This window comes from Sorex fumeus, unplaced genomic scaffold (assembly GCF_029834395.1).
Source record: "Sorex fumeus unplaced genomic scaffold, SorFum_2.1 ptg000128l, whole genome shotgun sequence".
NCBI lineage: Eukaryota > Metazoa > Chordata > Mammalia > Eulipotyphla > Soricidae > Sorex > Sorex fumeus.
The window spans coordinates 49,166,960-49,189,302 of NW_026606185.1; the positions used below are offsets into that span (position 1 = coordinate 49,166,960).

The 22,343-nt window shown below is 44.0% G+C and overlaps 1 protein-coding gene across 8 annotated transcripts in view; it reads right to left on the minus strand.

Annotated features, from left to right (window-relative positions):
* Positions 1-17,140: 17,140 nt before the first annotated feature.
* PIAS2 (protein inhibitor of activated STAT 2) overlaps positions 17,141-22,343 on the minus strand; it is a 64,929-nt gene continuing 59,726 nt past the window's right edge. For 3 of the 8 annotated variants that reach the window (XM_056138468.1, XM_056138464.1, XM_056138467.1), the window contains 2 exons: positions 20,348-20,385; positions 17,141-17,750 (listed from right to left, as the gene is read on the minus strand). In XM_056138468.1, coding sequence (XP_055994443.1) covers positions 17,568-17,750; positions 20,348-20,385 — 221 coding nt within the window. In that variant the 3' untranslated portion in view covers positions 17,141-17,567. The other 5 variants (XM_056138473.1, XM_056138470.1, XM_056138469.1 and 2 more) reach the window with 3 other exon arrangements.

Here is a 22,343-nt window from a genome sequence, read left to right on the forward strand (position 1 = left end):
GTACGAGCTTCACATAGCCCGGGTTCAGATCACACGGCACCCCTGTGACCTGCCAGATTATGTAAGTGACATTCCACCCATGTGCTGAAGGAGTTTGTGGAGCTCAGGCCACACTCTGCCACGCTGTGCACCTGTGTGGCTGAGACAGGCTGCGAGAGACGATGCCTGGTCTGGGGACACAGTGTCAGCGAGGGCGGGGGTGGGGGGAGGGGGGTCTTGCAGCCTCAACCAGCAGAGATGTCCCCCAGATCTGGCAGGCCTGGACTGGACTTCATCAGCCTGTGGTCAACACCGAATCTCCCGACTGCCACTTACCCCCCAGCGCCATCCCCTTAACAGGCAGGAGTTATGTCCTCATGGAATCAGCTGGAACGTAGTATCAGGTCACTCTTGGCTTCCCCATCTGCCAGGAACAGCCTGTCTCAACCTACAGAGAGGGGGCGGGTCAGGGCACTTGTGTTGCCTGCGGCCACTTGCTACTCCAGCATCACATATGGTCTCTGCACCACCTCCAGGGGGCACTTCTGAGTGCAGAGATAGGAGTCCAGAGAACCATCAGCTGAGAGCTCAAATACACAGAATACATTCTCCTGCTCAGCGCCCCCTCCCAAGTAATCTGTCCAGCTTTTACCATTTGTCCAGTTTTTTATCAAAAGGTAGATGTGATTGCTGTATCTGATTGCTTATTACTGTGTATTGTGGGCTGGAGCGATAGCACAGCGGGTAGGGTGTTTGCCTTGCATGCGGCCCACCTGGGTTTGATTCCTCCATCCTTCTCGGAGAGCCTGGAAAGCTACTGAGAGTATCCCGCCCGCACAGCAGAGCCTGGCAAGCTCCCTTTGGCGTATTTGATATGCCAAAAACAGTAACAAGTCTCACAATGGAGACGTTACTGGTGCCAGCTCAAGCAAATCGATGAACAACGGGATGACAATGCTACAGTGCTACTCTGTATTGTGATCATTACTGTATATTACTGTTACTGCGTAGTCTGTTACTCTGTAGTACTGCTGCTAGTGGCCATTTTTGCTGCTTAAGATTCTTGGTTTACACCTTAGTGCAGTTGAGAGTCACTTTCATCACAGGTCTGTCATACTCCCGGAGAGTCAGCAAGTGACAGTCTTTATAGCAAGGCCTCTGGGACCACGTGCAGATGACAGTGTCCTTTGCTTAGCTGAAAGGCTGAGTGCTGGAGGCCAAACCCGGGACTCAGGTTCTCTCCTTGAAAGCAGCACCAACAAACTCAGCTGCAAGAACGTTCTTCACACCCAGCATGGGCCCTAGGACACGTTTTGTTGCGTGATCTATATCAGAGCTACTTAACAATGTGCACATTGATTCTGCAATTTGTGTTAATTAAGCCATATCCAAGTGTGAGCCACCAGTGGTACACGCCAGCGTCAACTAACACAGGCTGGGAAGTAGCTCTGAAGGGTAAGGACTAGGCTTGCAAGTACAACCCCAAGTCTAACCCCTCACACCACATGTCCCCACCTGAAACAGCAGCTGGTGTGTGGGCATGATGGGCCCCAGACACTGCCAGGTGTGGCCAGTACCACTGGGCCGAGCAGCACAGCATCACCATGCCAGAGCACCAACCTGGGGGTCTGAGAGTCCCTGGGAGTGGTCTGAGTACCATGGGGGAAGGGGCCTCTCCCAGCCCCTGTGGTTGAGTACTCTGTGGATCCCTGAGAAGAGGCGGGGTGAGCACTCCACTTGGGTCACCCACCTCCAAAGCACCTGGGACATTCCCAGCCGACTGCCAGGCTATGCCAAACATGCATGTCTCACTGTGCCACTGCCCTCAGGCCCAGGGGCCTCCTTAAGTCATAGCAGGAGCATGAATTGTGTGCTTGATTCTAGGCATTGCAGGGACAATGAGTGTTCCCTGGACTGTGCGGGCTGACAGTGGGTGAGGAGCTGAGACAGACAATACTAGGAGGCTAAGCAGGTCTTAACCTTCCACATCCTGCAGGGCTGGGCACACAGGGGAACACAGAGGGTTCCCAGAGGAGGTCATCTAGGACCTGCACAGGGGAGGCTGGTCAGCCAAGTAAGGGAGAGGGACCTGGAGAGCGGGGCAGAGGGAGCGGCTGGGGGGGGGGGCGGGGCAGTGGGCTGGGTGAGGCAGGAGAGATGAGGCTGGCAGGCAGGCAAAAACCCCCCACAGAAGAGGCTGGGATTTGATCCATCGAACCTCGGCAAGATTCTAAGTCCCGGTGTAAGCAAATCAGGCTTGCATTTTAGATAAATCTGTGTGTCTGTGAAACGCTTTATGGGAGAAATGCTGGACAGCATCTGGATGGGAACGCATGTCCACACACACACACACACACACACACAGAGCGCACCACCACCACCCTCTCATTATTGTGTTAGGACTCCATCTTCTGCTTCTGTGGGAGCAAGCAAGCATGCAGGCTTGGGAGTCAGAGCCTCCTGCCAGCTGGTGTCTGAGGACTTTATCATTCTGGAGTTCCAAGTGCCCAGTCAGGGCTGGCCCCCTGCACACCAGGACTAAGTCATTATTGCTCTTGGAGACTGTTTTTAGTGTTTTCTGGGATTTCTCTGTTCCATTAGCTCCTAGTATAAAAACCTCTTCTTTGGGATCAGGGAGATAATGCTGGTCCCAAAGAAGATAAGGCACTTACCCACATTCAGTCACGCCCGGTTCCATCCCCGGCACTACAGATGGTCCTGAGCACCATCAGGAGTGATCACTGAGCACAGATCCAGGAAGAAGCCTGAGTTCAAACCAACAGAAACTCTCCCTCTCCCCCTCCCGTGCAGACCCAGCCCTGACATTGTTCATCCCCTCCCCACCTCCCCCCCCCACCCTCCACAGCTACTGAAGGAAGATGCCTCACTCGATGCTTCGTGTGTCTGTGAGCAGGAATAGGTCCCCTGAAAAGACCTCTCAAGTTGAGCAGCCCCCAACTCCAAACTACACCCCCAAATGCTATTCTCAATGCACTGTGTGGAGCATAGGTTTCATGCAGTTTGATGTGAAAATCCCTGGACATCGCTTTGTTTGCAAGACGACTTCCTAGGGCCAGAGGGAGGGAACCTGCCTTGTATGTGGCCAAGCCAGGTTCAATCCCTGGTCTCACAGATGGTTGCTTAGAGTCCGAAATCTGAATTAGGATGTTGGCCACAATGTGGGAAGGGCGGTTAGGTCAGAGAAGGGGCCACTATTAGTGTCAGTGGGGTGGAATCACTGGACGAGAACTGAGTGCAAACGAGGGAAAGTCATATGCATGATACACTTCCAGTTACAGTACTGTAAACCAGTTCTGAAAAGGAAACAAGAAAAGTATCTGCTATAGAGACAGGCTGAGCAGCAGAAGGGAAACTAGGGACATTGGTGGAGGGAAATGGATACTGGTGAAGGGGTGGGTCCTCAAACATTGTTCAACTGAAACAATCATGAACAACTTTGTAACTTCAGATCTCATGGTGATTCAATTTTTTTTTAAACTGGGGAACTTTAGCTCCATCCATTCAACCACCCATCCATCCCTCCTTCCCTTGCAACTCCAATTCTCAGTTTCCACTGGAACCCCTGGCCCCAGCAGAGGAAATGATCTGAGAGAGAATGTATCTCCCCACAAGAAGAAGACACTCAAGTTCTTAAAAACAAAATCAAAAAACAACCAGAACTCCAGCCCTCGCATCCCTAGCTGCCTGAGAGGAACATTCTGGAAGCAGAGGTCTCTGGGACTTACTGCCTGAGGCTGCCACCCAAGTCTCCCTGTCTCCCCAGGGCCCAGCAGAGTGTGCTGGGGCTCCAAGGGCTCTGTCCATCCCAATGCCTCTGTCCCCCAGGAACTGATGAGGGCTTGGGCCAAGAAGCTGCTTGTCTGGCAGCTCAGGGGCTCCCACTTGGTGTGAAGTTTGCCTTGGAGGTTGCTATAAAAAGGAGCCCAAATAACAGATGTGCCTCTTCATCTGCCTTTATGTTCCTGTTCCACTTCTCTCTCTCTCTCTCTCTCTCTCTCTCTCTCTCTCTCTCTCTCACACACACACACACACACACACACACACACACACACACACAATCTTGCAATAGCTCCTTGTTTTCACATTCTCCTCAGCCACTTCCTCCAACGGGAGCTACTTAAAATAACCACTTCTCTGGGTCCGCCTCCTGGCCCCATGGAGCTGGCAGCTGTGCCCAGTAAGGATTGTGCCCAAAGACAGCAGCAGGGGATCCCTGCCCTTGGGCCAGTTGGCAATACCATGTCCTTTCCTCCTGCTGATAGTTGGAGGACATTGGTCACTGGCCACTTGCCTAAGGATAAAGATTGTCAGGAAATCCAGAGAGAGATTACAGGCCATCTGGCATGGAAAATGGGCAGACCAGGGAAAGAGACCTGGGTTCTGATCCAATCCGTGTTACCAGCATGCCGAGTGGCCAGGGCCACGTGCTTCCTATCTCTGAACCTCAGACTCTTCATTCCTGGCTCTGTCTTCAGAAGGGTTTGGGGCACCACATGCAGTGCTGGGGATCAAAGTTTGGCCGTATGCAAGACAAGCACCTCACCTGCTATTACTATGTCTCTTCCTTTTACATTTATTTTGGGGTCTCCGCCCCTCTCGGAGATCCCGGCAAGCTACCGAGAGTATCTCGCCCGCACGGCAAAGCCTGGCAAGCTACCCGTGATGCATTCAATATGCCAAACAAAGTAACAAGTCTCATGATGGAGACGTTACTGGGCCCGCTCGAGCAAATCGATGAACAATGGGAGAACTGTAACCGTGACCGGGGTCTTCCAGGCTACACCTGGAAGTGCTCAGGAGATAATGTGCAAGGAATCAAAATGAAGCCGGCTTCATACAAAGCATGCACTTCAATCCCCATACTCACTTCATCTCTCTCTCTCTGGCACCTGAATTTTCATCTTGACGAATTTTTATTTTGATGAAGTCAAATCTATTTTTTCCTTTTAAATTTAGAGATAGTCATGAGTTTTTTCTTTCCCACTTCATTTAAACACAGTGGTTTACAAATTTGTTCATGATGTTTGGTTATAGGCATTCAACATTCCAAACCCCAATCCCACCACTACTGTCACCGTCCCCTGCAGTAGGCCCACATAATTTATTTTGTATTGCTTGTTACCACTAAAGGGCTAATGGAATGATGAAAACATACTTCATTCCTCTCTTTTCTTTTTTTTTTTTTAGGGTGGTTGTGGTGGTGGGACAAGGGATTCGGGTCACATCCAGCAGTGCTCAGGTACTCCTGGCAGTACACAGAGTACCAGGAATGGAACCAGGGTTGGTTGCAAGGTAAGCACTCTAACCCCTGCTCTATCTCTCCAGCCCTTTGCATTCATTTTTCACTGGTTATTTATACATCAGGGTTTTTAGTTTTGTCAAAATGGCAGCCTTTAGTGTCTGTGGCTTGTTCCATTTACCTGTCAAATACTAAGTGTTTAACTACACTAGATGTCTGCTCAAGATTATGTCCTTCTTCCTTATTTGTACAGTTTTATATTGTATTTTTCCACATTAAATCTATCTGCACACTTACAGATTTAGTCCAGAGTCTTGTCCGGTTCCTTCATTAAAAAAAAAACAAACAAAAAACAAACACATTTCACCACCACTCTGGGCAGAGCAGTTTCTATTAAAAATTAAACTCAAGGAGGTTTAGAAAGTAAAGAAGCTTCAGTTCCACATTCCCTTCAAAGACCCTTCGAGGGTCCTAGAAATATACTCAATTGGTCAGGTATCTATGAAAAAATGCATAGACAACACATCATGGTTTCATGGGAATTGTGAAAGGTATTATTTATTACGCCCTGTTTTTGTCATAACTTCTCACAAGCCCAAACCTGCAGTAACATCACTGCACTCCGTGGACAGAGTTGTAGTCACAGACCTACTACATCCCAATTGGCAATGGTAAACAGATTCTGAGCTTTTTTTTTTCCAAAACTGAACTACCTACTGTTCTCTCTATATAAAAATTAGTCTTCTAAACTTCTGGTGGTATTAGTCAGCATGCAAAGAGTTAACCTAACAGGTTCATATTGTTCAAGCATATTAAAAAAAAAAATCCCACCACCACTTCAACAATAAAGAACCAATCTATAACTGGTCCCTGCGAGAGATCTTCTGAGCCTTTGGAATATCCCGCTAAGAGTTTTGCTTTTGTTCTCTTCTGTATCTTATGACCAGGGTGCTGGGCCACGCTGCATCCGCATGACCAGTCACTATGTGTGGCTATGGATGTCTACTTTCATAGGCCAAAGTACAGCAATGTTCTATCGGTTTGACTCTGGGGGGTTCAGACACTTGGTCAGCCAGATGGGAACAGCACTGCCCTTGCCATCACCGTCTCGGTCCCAGTGCAAAGCCTGGACGTGGAGGTCGGAGCAAGTCGGTCTGGTTGGAGGAACTTCATCTACTTCCACATGCATGGCTGCTGGAGGTGGTGGCTGCCATCTGAACAATTCCACTGGAGACACACATGCCAGGTCCCTCCTGGGTGCCTCCTCTGCTGTTTACCTGGCTGGTTCTCGACTGAACCTTCCACAGTAGAACCTAACTGAGAGCAGAGATGCTTTCCTCAGTGCTCTACCACGGAGCTGCAGGCTAGTCTGGACAATTCACAATATAGATCGCTTGAATTTTTTCTCAGCAAATGTTTACTTTTATCCCTGATACTCCCCAAATTCTTTCATTTCCCAGCTTTGCCTGGGTCTACTCTTAGCACGTATGGCTGAGGCACACCAACCCACACGCACACCCACCCTCTGGGCCTCGCCCACAGCAATGCCTTCACTTGCAAGGCATCTGCAGAGCCAGCCACCAGGAGGTTTCCTTGCTTTGGTTCTCTGCCAGAGCAGTGGGAGCCCACTCTGAGGGGCAGGTGTGGTGAACATGGCCAACAGCACACAGAACTCTGAGCGCTTCTCACATCCCATTGTAATAAATAACACCACAGGTCCACCTGGGTCCCCCGTGCCAGACCAGTCCAGGCCCTTGGGAAGAGAGAGAATAGAGAATCTTTCTCACTAGCCAGACTGGAGATCCCCATCTCCTTGCTGGGAGATGCTGAGCAACTGAGATGCCCCTCAGGGCTTCCAGTGCCTCAAGAGAGAGAAGGGGGGTGGAGTGGGGGAATATCATTCACCTTGGCCATTGTTCTGAGGGCAAGACAAGAGGCTGTAGGCAAAAAATCCTGGTCAGGAGTTTGGGCAAGAGCGCATCTAGGACTGAAGTGCCCAGAAAACCAGTCTTCTTTTCCTTACCTGTGACTCTGGCTCGAAACGCCACCTTACCTCCTGGGCTCCACCCCATTCTACAGTTTCATCCATCTACCCATTGATCTTCCAGAGTTATGTGACCTTCAGGCAATATTTTTCTTGGCATTAGGAAATAAAATGAGATTGGAGAAGGAACCACCTAGAAGTGGAGGGAACAATGTCCAGCACGCACACAGGGCCACAAACAGCACCCTCCCCACTAGGCAGAACGTAAAACTTCATCATTTGTGGGGTGCCGAATTTAAGAACCCAAGAAGGTCTTGACACTGTAGTGGGGAGCAGTTCAACCAAGAGAGACGTTATGTTCTGGAGGTACCTAAGGAAACATAAAGGCACGATCTGAAAGACCAAACTGCTTTCCAAGTGCTGGAGAGTACAGTGGGAAAGGCACTTGTGCACATCTGTTCAATACCTGGCATCCCTTATGGTATTCCTGGAGCCCGCCAGGAGTATCCCTGGATGCAGAGCCAGGAGTAGGCATTGCACACTGGTAGGTGTGCCCCCAAATTCAAAACCAAACAAACTAGGTTCCAATAAAAGAACTGTACCAGAGGAGCAGGAGAGACTGTAAAGGGGAGTAAGACACTTGCTTTGCATGGGGCCAACCTGGGTTCAATTTCCAGAACCCCACGATTACTGAGCACACTGGGTATGGCGCCCAAAACAAACAGCAACAAGAACAGAATTGCATCCCAGGATAATGCTCATTCACAGGAATGCATATATGTTGTCCTGGCAAAGAAAATCGACAACGTCTGGCACCAAACTAAGATTACCAGGCAGACAAAGAGCGGGGAAAACAGAACCTATTAATGAGACAAATACTTGTTAGTCAAACTGAACCAGAATGGACTTAGATTTGCAGGTAAGGGCAGAAACAGCAATTATCATTTTGTTCCATGTGTTCAAAAAGTATCACTGGGCAACCTGAAAGATCCTAAAAGTCGATCCAAAAATGAACTTCTAGAAAAGAAAAAACACTTAACGAAACTGCCAGATGGTGTCATGCTGTTTTTAAATGTTAATGACGCCATATATGCTTTTTAGATATATAAAGACAGATATTGTTTCTTGATACTTTCATAACAGTTCCTAAATTGAAATGCAAAGAAAAATATCTTTAAGAGAACATACTGTCCAAGAACCGTGTGAGTTACAAAAGCCTAACACACACACAAAGGGAATACCAGAGGGTGAAGAACTGGAGAAAGGGCCCAAAAAAAAAAAAAAAACTGAGACAATAATTACAAAGGAATTCCCCAAATTAAGGCAAATAATTAACCACAGAATCAGAAACTGAACATTTGCATAAAAAAATCTAGATACAAGTCTTATGTCCATCACAAAAATTAACTCAATGAGTCATAGACTTATAAACTTTTATATAAAAGTATGAACACATGAAAAAATGTAAATTGACACTGGGTTAGAAAGTTACTTTTTAGGCGCAATAGTTACGTACAGTGGGTAAGGTGCTTGCATTACACACTGCTGACCCAGGTTTGATCCCTGGCACCCTATATGGTTCCCCAACCTTCAGGAGTGATCGCTGAGTAAGCCCTGAGCACAGCCAAGTATGCACAACTCCTCCTGCCAACCCCCACGCCAAACCCAAAGAAAAAAAACTTTAGGTACAACAGCAAAAACATGCTTCATGAGGAAAAAAATAAAATTAAGTCAGATCACCAGGCTTTACTACCTGTTACCATGTGTTTAGTAACACCTGGCTTAACTAGCATATTTGTAATTTTTATTAGATACTTGATAAATAAATGTAGGTCCAACCAAACATGGTTCTGAAGCTTTATTTTTTAAAAATATGGGTAATTTTTAACTCTTCTTGAAAGCCTCTTGTAGCACCTATGCTGAGTCCCTTCTATCACATCTGCTCCTGCTGCATCTCCCTGCTGGATTCCTTTTCTACTTCTTTCCTCACTTACCAAGTTACTAATGAACTCTTGGTTTCAAGGATTCCAGAACTACTCACATGTCACAGGAGAAACCTGTAGCTTGTCTAATGGCATATGGGCATGGCTTTGAGATATTGGGGTAACTACTTATTCGAGTTACAAAGTACTGAATTTACTACTGACTTGGAGCAAGTTGTTGGTGAGACAGAGGGTGAAAATTCAGAATTTTTACACCCACAACTGTTCTGCACCTGACTCAGCATGGTGGTTGGTCCTGACCCAGGCAGGTGGTCCCTCAGTAAATGGAGACTACACAGAATTCCCATGAGTCTGCAGGGGCTCATTGTAGCCTTCATGTTTGCTAAGCCAACTGCTCATTCTCAACACTGCCCTACCCACTGCCCACCCGTGACCCTGTAAGATAGTTGGAATCTAGATGACAGCACTTAGTGCCAACTTCCAGAACCTTTCCCCTCTTCCCCCAAACTGCATCCCATCTTATTTTCCTTTCTTGGTGAATTCCTATTGCTGATTTACACCCATATAAGTCACAATACAATTATCCACCCTTCCTTCATTCAGATATTTACTGAGCATCCATTAAGTACCACACCCAGTCCAGGGCTCTAGGATGGAAGTTAAACATCCTCCCCTGCCCTCATGGAACTTAGTCTAGTGGGCAAAACAGACAATGGCCATTAAAACAAGTACTGACATGTGGCTAGTGCTGGAGACAGCATGAAGAGTGACATAACATGGATAGTTGAAAAGACCAAGGAAGGCCTCTCTCAAGTGCTCAAAAGCTGGGGTTGAGACCTGGTTCCCCACTTACAAGCCCTATGACTTTAGGAAAGTCACATACCCTCCCAGAATCTCTTTCCACATTTGGAAAATCGATAATCCTACCAAAACCCACTGTTCAGAACCTCAAAGACTCAATGCCTCCCATGACTTGATATGGCCTTCATGATTCTGCACTTTTCTTAATAAGCCTCATCCACTCCCCAGCTACCCTGGAAATTTTAGTCCTCTTTCTTCTTGACAAGCTTCTTTTAACAACCCTCATGTTCCTTCCAGTGTTGCTTCCATGGATGTACTTCCACTGTGCCTGAACTCTGCTTTTCCACTACTGCACCCCAATCTCCTCTCTCTCACTCACATTTTCTACAGCAGTGACTTTGATGAAAGTCCGTACTTACCTAAATAGTGTTCCAAGTGCCCAGAACAATACCTAGCACATGTAAGGGTTTCAAATATTAGAAGACACAGATTGTAAACCCAGAGCTGTATAAGTGAGACATAAAGGTTAATGTTAAGACAACCCTGAACCTCATGGGAGGGGCTGACTCAAAGGCCCATGTGGCCCCCTTGTGTCCAGGCTCACCCTATTCTGAGAGATTGCTGAACAAGGATGACAGATGGGCAGACATGCCATTACCCTGCTGCACAGGATGGGGCTTGAGGAGTGGCGTTACTGTTATTGTAACTGGTAAGAATGGGGGAAAGAACACAGGAAGGGACCTGAGGCTATGTCCCAAGCTGTGATAACGAAGGAGTCTAAGTTAGACTCAGGACAGGGAACACAGAAGGGGTTAAAGAGTGCAAGAAAATGCTGAAGATGGAGTAATTGACAATCTTGCTGGGTAGATGGATCATCCATAAGAACACTGACAATATGAAGGAGCAGAGAAGTGGCAAAAGCTATCATGAAGAGGAAGTGAGGAACTAGTAAATCTAAGGACTGGAAGATGATATAATAGTAGAGGCAGCTGAGAACATCGTCTGTCTTGGTGGGATATGCAGGCTGTTTTTTTTTTAACTTAATCTTTATGTTACAATAAAAAAGGACAGACAGCAACTATCACTTCTTGAGATATATAGATGGTAGGCACCACTCATACAGTGCTGCAGGGCAAGGCAGGACTTCAGGTGACAAATCTGTTAAAGTAAGACAACGGAGAGAAAAGTCACAAGGCGAAGATGCAGCCCATTATATTTAAGGGGAAAGGGCACATGGGCAAATGGGATAGGAGTATGTTCCCAAATAAGAGATAAATGAAGGAAAAAGGTAGTCGGCCTCTTTAAACACCACAGAACAAGTTTCATAGCTCATACTTTCTGAAATCTCATGCTTGATTCAGACTCATCACTGTGACCCTTCAGTGGCTAACCCGCACTTTAATGGCTGTCTGTAAATGGGCACCATTATCTTGGCTGAATGGCTTGAGAAATGCATTTTCCCCAGTATTACCACTCAGATTCTCTGAAATGGCATCAAGGTCCTCCCTCATTTCTGAGGCCATCACCTGAAACTGATTTCCATAACTGAGTATCTAAAGTCCCTCACAGCACAGTTCCTGCCACTTTGGTTTCATCAGAGGGCTCCAACTGGGTTTGCTTCAGACTCCTAATTCCACTACAAGACTGCTTTTGAAATCTGTCCAAAATGGGGACAAAAAACAACAACAAAAACACGAATGCCATAACAATTTAAGATCTTAGCAAAATACACACTAGCAAAGCCCTTCGGAGTTATGGTACCAGATCTTTTATATTACTTGATTAAACTTTTATATTACTTGATTAAAAAAACTTCCAAAAACACCAAAATCCAAGAATAGATGGATGGATAAAGAAACTATGGAACATATACACAGTGGAATACTAATCGGCTGTAAGAAAACATAAAGGCCTGAAATTTGCTGCTACATGACAGACCTGGAGTGTTGAGAGTGAGAGTGAAATGAGCGGAGTCAGCGCGAGAGGAACAACATAAAATGATCTCACTCATATGTGAGATCTAAAGAAATATAGTAGGGGATTAACAAATGCCCAAAGATTGTACAAACAAACTGATATTCAGTAGGAAGATCTCCTACTGCAGGGGGAGGGTAGGCCAGGGAAGGGATCAATATGACAATGGCTGAGGGAAGTGGTCACTTTGGAGGAGGATGGGAGTTGAAGAGACATGCATGAGATCCTATCAGTCAGAGCACTGTAAACAAAAATGCCTAAAAGGGAAAAGAAATAATACCTGCTATAGAGGCAGGGGAGGTGGGGGAAAACTAGGGACATTGGTGGAGGGAAGGGGAAAGGCTTGGGAAGGGATTGGTATTGGAGCATTGTGCACCTTAAACTCAATCACTAATTACTTTCTAACTTTGTCATTCACTGCTATTCAATAAAAAGTAAAATTTAAACTCTTCTTCACTTAAAAATCAAGCCCGGAAAACACAAAATAAAGTTATCCAGAACATTTTTTTTTCAAAAGCAGTTATGGGAAATACAGCATGTCAATCAAGAAAATAACATCTTGAACCTCTAAAGATAGCAATTTTCCCAACACCCGCCCTCAGAACACCAAGATCATAGAGAAACACAAGAACGAAAGCAACAAGCAAAGCAAAAGCTAGCTCTGCTTTTGTCATTTTCTTAAGTCTTACCACTTTTCCAATTTGGTTAGGCCTGCCTTTGGCTCATTAGTCTACCTACTCAGAAAGGCTAAACTGGAGGCGAAAATTTTTCCTACAGGAAAGCTGGGATGGGGGTTGGGTGGGGGGATCTGGCTACTTAGGGCTGGCTACTAAGCACAAAAAATTAAGAGTCAAGACTGTCTAAAAAGAGCAGATGTGGGACCAAAGTGATAGTACAGTGGGTAAGGTGCTTGCCTTGAACGTGGGTGACGTAGGTTCAATCCCCAACACCCCATCCAGTTGCCCCCAAGGCCAGAAACGATCCCTGAGCAAGAAGGCAGGAGTAAGTCTTGAACACTGCTGGGTATGCCCACCAGCAAAACAAAAACCAACAACCCCTCCAACCACTACCACATACACAAAAGATATATCTATATAGTCATCCCATGTGCACCTAACTATGTGAAAAATCATTTGGCTCTCTCCACATATTTCTAGAACAGGGAAAATTTCTGGAAGTAAGACAGTACAGGAAAAGCTATGCCAAATACCTCCAAATCAGTGAGCCCGATCCTCCAGAAAAAGGGAGAAGGGTCTTTGTGCTGATGCCCGCTCAGAAACTGCATATCCCTGGCAAATACACTGAGATGGTTCACACCAAATAAGTGGAGACAGATAAGGAAAATCTCTTGGAAAAGTGACAAGTCAAAAGTTACAAAAGTGGGCCAGAGGGATATATTGTACATTGGGTAAAGCACATGACTTGGATGCAGCCAACCCAGTTCAATCCTAGGCACCACAAATGGTTCCCAGAGCACTGCCAGGTGTAGCCTGAAAACAAACAAAAAACTTGAATCACCAAAGTTAGCATCCTCTGAACCTAAAAATTTTACCTCTAGAAATTTATTCTAAGAAAAATTATGAAAAAAGAAATTAAAACAGTGTAAGATGTATCTGAAATGCCCAATGGAAAAAATAATCGTGACACAACCATATAATGGAGTATCATTCAACTCATACATGTTGAGTTTATAATAACATAATACATAATGGAATAATGACTAAAGAGTGAAAAGAAAAAGATACAATTTATATTGAGAATGAAGAAGATAGTGTAATTGGAGTAAGGTTCCTAATCACGGTCCCGATCCTCCCGTTATTCATGGATTTACTCAAGCGGGCCCAGTAACATCTCCATCGTGAGACTTGCTACTGTGTTTGGCATATTGAATATGTCACGGGTAGCTTGCCAGGCTTTGCCATGCGGGCGAGATACTCTCAGTAACTTGCCGGGTTCTCTGAGAGGGGTGAAGGAATCAAACTTGGGTCGGCCATATTGGTCACTTGCAAAGCAAACGCCTTCCTTACCCACTGAGCTATTGCTCCAGCCCAAGGTTCCTAATACCTAAACAAAACACCAAATGAAGTATAGCCCCAGTCACTTATAGGACAGGCCACTAGACTGTTTAAAACGCAGTGAAATCCTACAAACACACATGAACTTCTTGTTTTACTACAAGTAGAACTGTAGCAGAAAAGATGGTCAATCAAGCTTAAATCAGACCAAAATGACATTTCCAAGCTCTCACACCTCAGATACAGGGCCACAAAACACAATGCCAGACCAAGTTTAAGTGGCGTATATTTTTCAAAATGATGAAATCTTTTTTACTTGAAGAAAAAGGAAAAGAAATCCAGCCTTGTATCAATACTTTTTACCAAATGAGAGACTGACAGAAAGTCATAGCTGAGAATTAGTGTTTTGGAAAACCTCTTGATATTATCTGAAAAGGCAAAAATGTAACTAATGTTTACTTCATTGGCAGAAGAAAAGCAGACAACACCAGGACTGGTCTGAAGGTAGGACTCAGAAGTTTTGTTGGCTTATCCTTCACCAAGAAAACCCCAACATATTCCATGATGCCAGGTATTCATACCTTTGAGACAGGTTAGAGAGCAACTATAAATAGGCCCCAATTAGGAATGAAGCTACACTCTGCCCCAATTACATTGTCAGGAGATACACAAATGTGAAGCCAAGCCCATAACATTTCTATGTGAATGAAGATGAAAATATGGGTTGGCTAAGCAGTTGAGGGAGTCCCTGCAACTCCTACACAGTGTAATAATCACTGACATCTATGGCATGGCTCAGATGGGCTCCCTTGAGCATTGTGCTTAGTTAAGAAGAAATCAGGGGGTGCTGGGAGATAGTACAGTGGTTAGGCCCCATGCCTAGCATGTACCCAATGTTATACCACATGGCTACCCAAGCATCCCTGAGTTCTGCCCTGAGTTGCCGGGATGTGCCATTTATTCCATCCCCCCTGCCCCCGCCCCAGTTGCTCTGAAGCCCCGAACAGCACCACATGCTCAGGCTGAGCAATTTATGATAGAATGAAAACAACCTCTAGAATGAGAATGCACAATTGCCAGAAACTTAGGGCAGAGTCAGCATAGCTCTTCCAGGTTGCAGTGAGCAGCCAGATGCCAGAACCTCCCATTAGCAAAATGTAAGGACTTTAAACTGCTGACCTCCCACTGAGAAATCTCTTCTTGGGCTAAGAAGCACCTGGGAGTCCGCTTCCCACACCCTTCTCAAAAGATATGCAAGCTAGCAAAATAGGTTCTTGGTAAAAATACTTAGCAACTATCTTGGCCCTGGCCCCCCCCCCAAAAAAAAGATGAACAATGGCTTAAGGATAACATTGCTACCATAAAACCTAAGACAGGAGAAAAAGCACTCACCTTCAAAGGTGATGAGACAATGGAAGTTCAGTTTTGAGATTACAAAACCTGTATGCTTTAATGGAATAGCCACCTGCACTGGATAAAACTGTGTCACATGTAATTTCTGTGTGTAGCACTGAAAATGAATGCCAAAATTGTTCACCTAAACTGATGCAAAGGAAACCACTCAGAAAGCCTGGAGCGAGGTCTCGGTGCCAGGAACCAAGCAAATGGACTGTCACCTTCATTCTCATTGACTTTATAAACCTTGTGGGGTCACGCTGGAAAGAGGGTGGGGTGGAGACAAACTATGGGAATATGAACAGTAACAAAAGAATAACAAATATACATCATTCTTTATTAACAAATTATACCGCACAAATCAGGGCTTTTTTTCTCCGAACCCTAGCCAACCACAGTGTTAACAGAAATCACGCCTGTTTTTAGAGCAGCAACATGAAAGTTTTCTGAAGAACAAATTCAGAGCCAGGAGTTTGAACATGGCTTGGACTAAAAACCTAATGTGAAATGGGCAACTGAGGGTGAACTATTGCACTGAGAAAGCGCAGGAATAGCAGCTCTCCAAAGGGGCCACGACAGATGGTTAAAGGACAGGTGGTCCAGAAAACCACCAGGTCACATCAGAACAAAAGGGTCACAGAAGCATTGGAAACTTGAGAAAGGGTAGAAGAAACTCAAGCCGGCTCCCTGGAGGTGTCTCAAAGCTGAAACAGGGAATCCCTGGTCGCACCCAACGGTGGCATCCTGCTCAGGGGTTATCTGCTGGAAAAAGCGATTCATTTGGTAGTTTTAACATGGCTTTATTTTTAGAACACAACCAGTTTAGGGATAAAGGCTCAACAGTACGCTAGTTCGAACATCTGGCCAATTTAAAAGGTATTCTGGAAGCCAAATGAGAAAAGAAAGAGATAAAACAGGTGAAAATGTTTGCTAAAGTCTATGACTCAGTTTCCCAGTGGGGGCTGACCAAGTGGGCTTCCATGCCACACTCCCCGATGCTCCCATATGTAAATTCAAACGGGTCTCTCTGTTTTGTCTTTTGGTGGTGTCCAGAAAGGTTCCCTCTATGGACTAAAGAGAAACTTGAAGACAGTTCCTACCCTTTGCTGCTATAGTATTTTTCTTTAAATATGAAAATCGCTACGAGATAGAAATTACACTGGTGAGAAGTATGAAGAGATTTGTAACAATGTCGGTGCTACAAGAATCTGGAATTTTAACAAATATTTATATATTATTTTACAAGATACATGAGCAAAAAGCTCCTCTTAGGAAGAAATTGAACTTTGGTATTTCCATTTCCCCTTAATGCATTTGTCCACAGTACCCAAGTTCTCAATATTTCTGGGTAGTGTGGAACAGAATTCTGAGTATTCTAGCCACACCATTCCAAATCATTCAGGAAAAAAATTTCTTGAGAAGGGCAAGCCCCTAATTCACAGAAATCTCTAGAATGAGAATGTACAATTGCCAGAAACTTAGGGCTGAATCAGCAGAGTTCTTCCAGGTGCCAGAAAGCTGCTAGATCCCAGAACTTCACTTTAGCAAACAATGTCAAGAGTGTAAATGACAACCCCGGGACGGAACACTTTCCACAAAGGCCATATTTTTCTTTGATGGGAGAAAGGAGGAAAGAGGAACTGCAAGAAGCTAAGGAGGAACAATGCTGAGGCCCCTAATCAAGATGACATTATTTCAGTAAGGCAGAACAAATCTCCATGGAAAGGACTCGTTTGAGAAACGTTACTTCTTTCCATGTATTTCTCCTTCACATCAAAACAGACGCTGCTGTCATTTTAGAATCACCAATTACATCTTTTAATTAGAAAAAAAAGTCCACTTAAATATTTACATCACTTTATTGCTGCTTATTACAACAAAAACTTTCAAAACTCTTTTTGTAAGAATCCATCCAGTAATGTGAAAATGGAAGAACTCAAGAGATTCTCCCGAAGATGCAGTTTCGAGCTGAATGGATCTGACGCTCAGAGTACAGTGTGAAGGAACATCCCGGTGCATGGCATGGCTCCTGCTGTAATCATCTGGGTTGATTTTGATTGCTCAGAAAGCAAAGAATCCACTTGACGTTTCAATAAATATCAAAGTAATCGTATCAACAACGATGATGACGACAAAAAAAAAATCGCTTCCACTGCTGGACCAGCAATCCAAGAGCGAGCAGCTTGGCTGAATGATTCCGAGACTGGTCACGTCCGTCAGTCCAACGAGATGATGTCAGGAATGTTAGTCCCGCTGCTGGTGATGACCCCCGTCTCACTCCTGCTGCCGGAGGAGCTAACATGAGTACTGCTCTCCTGGGGGCTGGTGGTGGTGACGGATGCACTGCTCGCTGTTAAGGGTGAGGTGAGACTATCCAAAAACATAGGAGGACAGTACTGCTTGAAACAAACAATGATGCGGGTGAGGGGGAGGTGACATTGATTTTTTTTTTTTTTAAGACAGAGACTAGAACTTGCTAGCTAGACTCAAGCAACAGCCACATATTTAATTCCCAGTGGGAATTCAAGCTTCTTAAACTGTCACCTCTCCTGGATGGAAGGTGGCACAAACTTAGTTATCTTACATTAGTGAGTGCAGTATTTTCTTGCTTCTTCCCAAACTCGTTAGTTTGCTGACCCAACATATGGGTGACAAGAACAAACACGTCAACAAAAACAGAGGTTACTCATTGGCAAATAATGGCCTCAGAACTAGAAATTTGCTCCCAATACTCTTTTTGAGTCATGTTTAAATTATACTGTCAAAGGCTGGGCAGAACTTATTTTTATTAATATAAAATTCAGTGATACCTTCCAAGTCTAGGAAGAGAAGACTAGGAATCCCGAGGAACAACATAACACCAATGAGCTGGATGATAGTCATCTTCAGTGCGCAGACACACCCAGATCTGCCTTAACAGAGACTTTGGGAGCTAAACTACTGAAGAATATTCAGCACAGGAAACTGGCTTGAGTAACTAAGCTTGCTTGAGTTGCTTGTTCGCCACACCCCTCTCCAAGTCTGCATTTTGAGTTCTCTTCCTTCCCATTTTGGTTGCTGACTCTCAAAAATCAACCTGAATACTTTTTTCTTGTTTTGTTCTTTTTTTTTCTTTTCTGTGCCAGGACCTGTCATATGAAGCAAGGCGCTCTAGTCTCAGACACCTCCCCTGGCCATAATCCTTCTAGTACCATAAATACTTTGTAAGAAATAAATAACTAAATGACTTTAGTATAACAAGTGAGGTCCAACAGAGACATCCTAAATTTGATCTTCAGACTGTGAAGAGGATCCAACTTCATACATAACTCAACCAATCATTTGGGACTCTAAATTACATAATAGGAATTTATAAGGCCTGCATTATCTTCAAGACCCATGAAATGGGAATAGCCCCAGGGTTAAGCTGTCAGGCAATGGAAGTGAAGAGTAAGAACTAAAATCCAGGCTGCCTTTTAAGAAGATATTTATCCAAAAAAAAAAAAAATCCCGTGTATATTCAAAAGACGCTGGCTAAGAGAAAACAGTAAGCGGGTAATTGTTAGGTACTGAATGTCTCTAAAATCCTATCAATTTCCAACTTTCTAAGAAAACTGGGATAAAGCTCAGATGTATATATTTTATTTCTGCTTTATCTTTGCTTTCGATACCTAGTAACAAAAAAGATGCTCACTCTTCACTTTTAAGATTAATGCTGGGTCCTGCAGTATGCTACCAGCAGGCTGTGCTTCTGAATTCTCATCAATCTCCTGAGCCCAAGTTCTGTGCAAATCCTCATAGACAATCCACACTTATCTGAACAAGGGGATCAGGGATTAGGAATGGGGACAGTTCAGAGAGAAAGTTGACCAAATCAAAGGTTCCCAAGGTAAACTGAAGGTACAGCATCATCCTTTCACTGACTTAGCAAAAAAGCTAGCCTGCTACTAAGGATGCCAATTAGCAACTATGAAATCAAAATTCCTTTTTGTCCTAAGATCATCATTTTAAAAGTGATGGCTCTGGGGCCAGAGACATATAGCTCAGGGGTGGGGGGACAGGTCTTGCACACATAAAGACCTAAAGTCTGATCCCCTGCACCACATGGCTCAGGTAAACCAAAGCACTGATGGGTACAAGCTCGGGCCATTCGGCCCAGGGAGCTGAGTATCAAAGGGAGTCTGACCCTACAATAAGATTAACAGAAAAAAAAAAATTCACATGAAATCACTTAACACTTTGAGCTGAGGAACGCATTCCCTAGAAAAACATACTTCTGCTCTAAAACGATGGAACAAAATCGACTCAGGGTGAGAAGAAATGCCCCTGGGGCCACATTTCCAGTGCTCTTTACGCACTCAGACAGGAGTCCTGCAACAGACTGATTCCAAGTCTCCCATGCGGTAGAGACCCAGCAACACTCACCCTCTACGCTCATTATCTTTGTCTCTAACTCCCCATATGCTTTTCTCAAGACCTTCCCTCCCCTGCAACTTCTGTCAGCAGAGAATCTACCCTCACTGCAAAGTCTTCAAGTCTGACTCCCAGGGTTCAAGGCCTTCCTGCCTCCAACACAGGAAAGTGAAATGACTGGCTTTCAGAACTTCACACTGGTCTGACAGGACTCACTGCCTTTAAAGACAGGGAACAAACCAAGCTAATGACTCAAGTTGCTCTTTCATCAGCTTCAGTTGTCTTCTATGTAGAGAATAAATGTTTTGTAAATTAGCTCCATAAAGTTTTAGCTTGTCATCTGGCTCTGCTTCTCATTCTAATTACGCAAATGCTAATAAGACATGCAAACTATTAAATGAAGTAGAATAAAAAGCTGTTTTAAGGTTAAAATATAATTGAAAAAACAGCTAACTACCCCTCCCTACAAAACTGACTGACAATATATCTCTTTTCTATAAACTGAGAGTGAACTGTCCTGATTTTATGCAACTGGTCATTTTTAGTTTGTATGACATAACCAACAATCAAATACAAATTAGTTGCTTAAATTCAGGATACATACCTGAGGATCAACTGGAATAAGGGAAAGAAAATCCAAACCTAAAACAAAAATGCTTTGTTAATAACTGTCTCATATTTTGGAGACACGAATTATTCCTCAAAAATCACTGCATAAGTCACAAAATTCTGGGGTAAGTGCTTACCATTCTGCCACGGTAAAGTCCTAGATCATGAGCCACTGATATCTAATGTGTACGCAAATATAAATACATTTAATAAACTTATTCTCAATATAAATTCCCTCAAATAAATACATTCTCTGACAAGACAACTGGAAAATCACATCACAGCAACATAAAGGTAGCTGTCCAAATCTTTCAGAAGCAGAACTGGTCAAAATAAATTTTTCCCCTTTGCCACAGAATGAGCTTATTATTAATTTATTATTTTCTCTGGATTCAGATCATTTTTAAGAAAAGGAAAGAAAAAACATGCTTTAAGCTCTCAAGATACTTCACATTTATTATCACTCTTATTTAAAATTACACTACATTGCACATCATCTAAAATATCACTTCTTAAACAGAGGCTGATGGCACTAGGAGCCTGCGGTCCCTGTTCCCACAGCACCCGGAAGACAGACCAACGCACTGCCCGGATCAAGTACCTGGTGACGGAGGCTCACTAACAAACTCCAGTTTGCTAATGTTTTCTAAGCCAAAGATTGAGGATGCTCTATTATGCTTTAGAAACAGGAAACTGGACAAGGTTGCCTGGTAATACTTTTCTTGAAATAATAAATTTATGATCAGAAGTGGTGAGAAATTTCAGTTTTTGAAAGTCAAGCAAGAAACTTCTAAGTCAGCTCCCCGAGACCTCTGTTTGATTAAATTTCAAAACACATTTTAAATATCACATAATAGGAATAGGTCTTTGAGACAGGCTAATTTTATTTGGGTTCCATTAATATTTATATGCTGGCATTCAATACCACTGTACTTAGTTAACAACCATATACTGTAAAAGCCTGATTCTAGACTGTTACTCCAAATAATGTTAGTGGGGACATTTTAGAAACCATTTCTGACTTGATTTTTGAAAGTGTTTACTTTTCATCCCCAGTGGAGTAGGTCTAACACAGTGGTCTGAATGGAGTGCCACAGAAAAAACTTTTCCAACAATCTCTCCCGCCCTCATTGAATTGATTATCAGTAGGTGACCTTCAGCAATGGGACCCACACCCACCCATCCTGGTGTTTAATGACTCAGTAAATCCTCTCAGCTTCTGCTCAATGGCAATTAAAGTTTTGGTTAGCACTTTATAACACCTTCTGAAACTTTAATACACCCAGCACTGCTATTAGCAGGTGACCCTTGCTTTTTTCAAAAGTATGCAGTATGCCATTTCACTTACTATAAAAGATCAAGGCCAATACCTGCTTTTTGCTAAGGGGATTTCAAGTTTTTACAGCAAAAGACTAAAAGTGAAAAGTGAGTTTTACAGTGAGCCCAGACAGACAGCTCACCCCTTGAGTGGTAGTCATGCTTCTTCCCAGGAACCCATTATACCAGTGGTGTGAATCATTGCCACTTTGACTACGCTGGTGCTCTGAGAGATAAATGGTTTACTAGTATGATCTGGTAGGGTATTTAAATGAATGGAAATCTCTCTTCACATTACATCATTTTGGCTTACATCATTTTGACTTAGTAAAGTTTTCACAGAACTCTCTATTTTGAGATACTGTGGAAATCCTGTATTAACAAAAATAGTTTATTAGCATGTCATTTAATTGGTTCACATTTATTTACTTTATTAATTATATAAGTGTTATATTTTGTCTTTTTAGTAGCTCCTGGGTTTTTAAGTGATTCATTTCATACGATGAGTCACCTAATGGCTTTATGTCAATTGGAGTAAGACTTTGATAAAATAGCTAAGGATAATGTCCTGTTATCTGAAAATGAACACTGTTTAGGGAAGCCAAGTCACTCAGAAACATGCACTTTCTGGGGCCTCCCAGAGAATGTTGTCTCCATAACTAACATCAGCGACA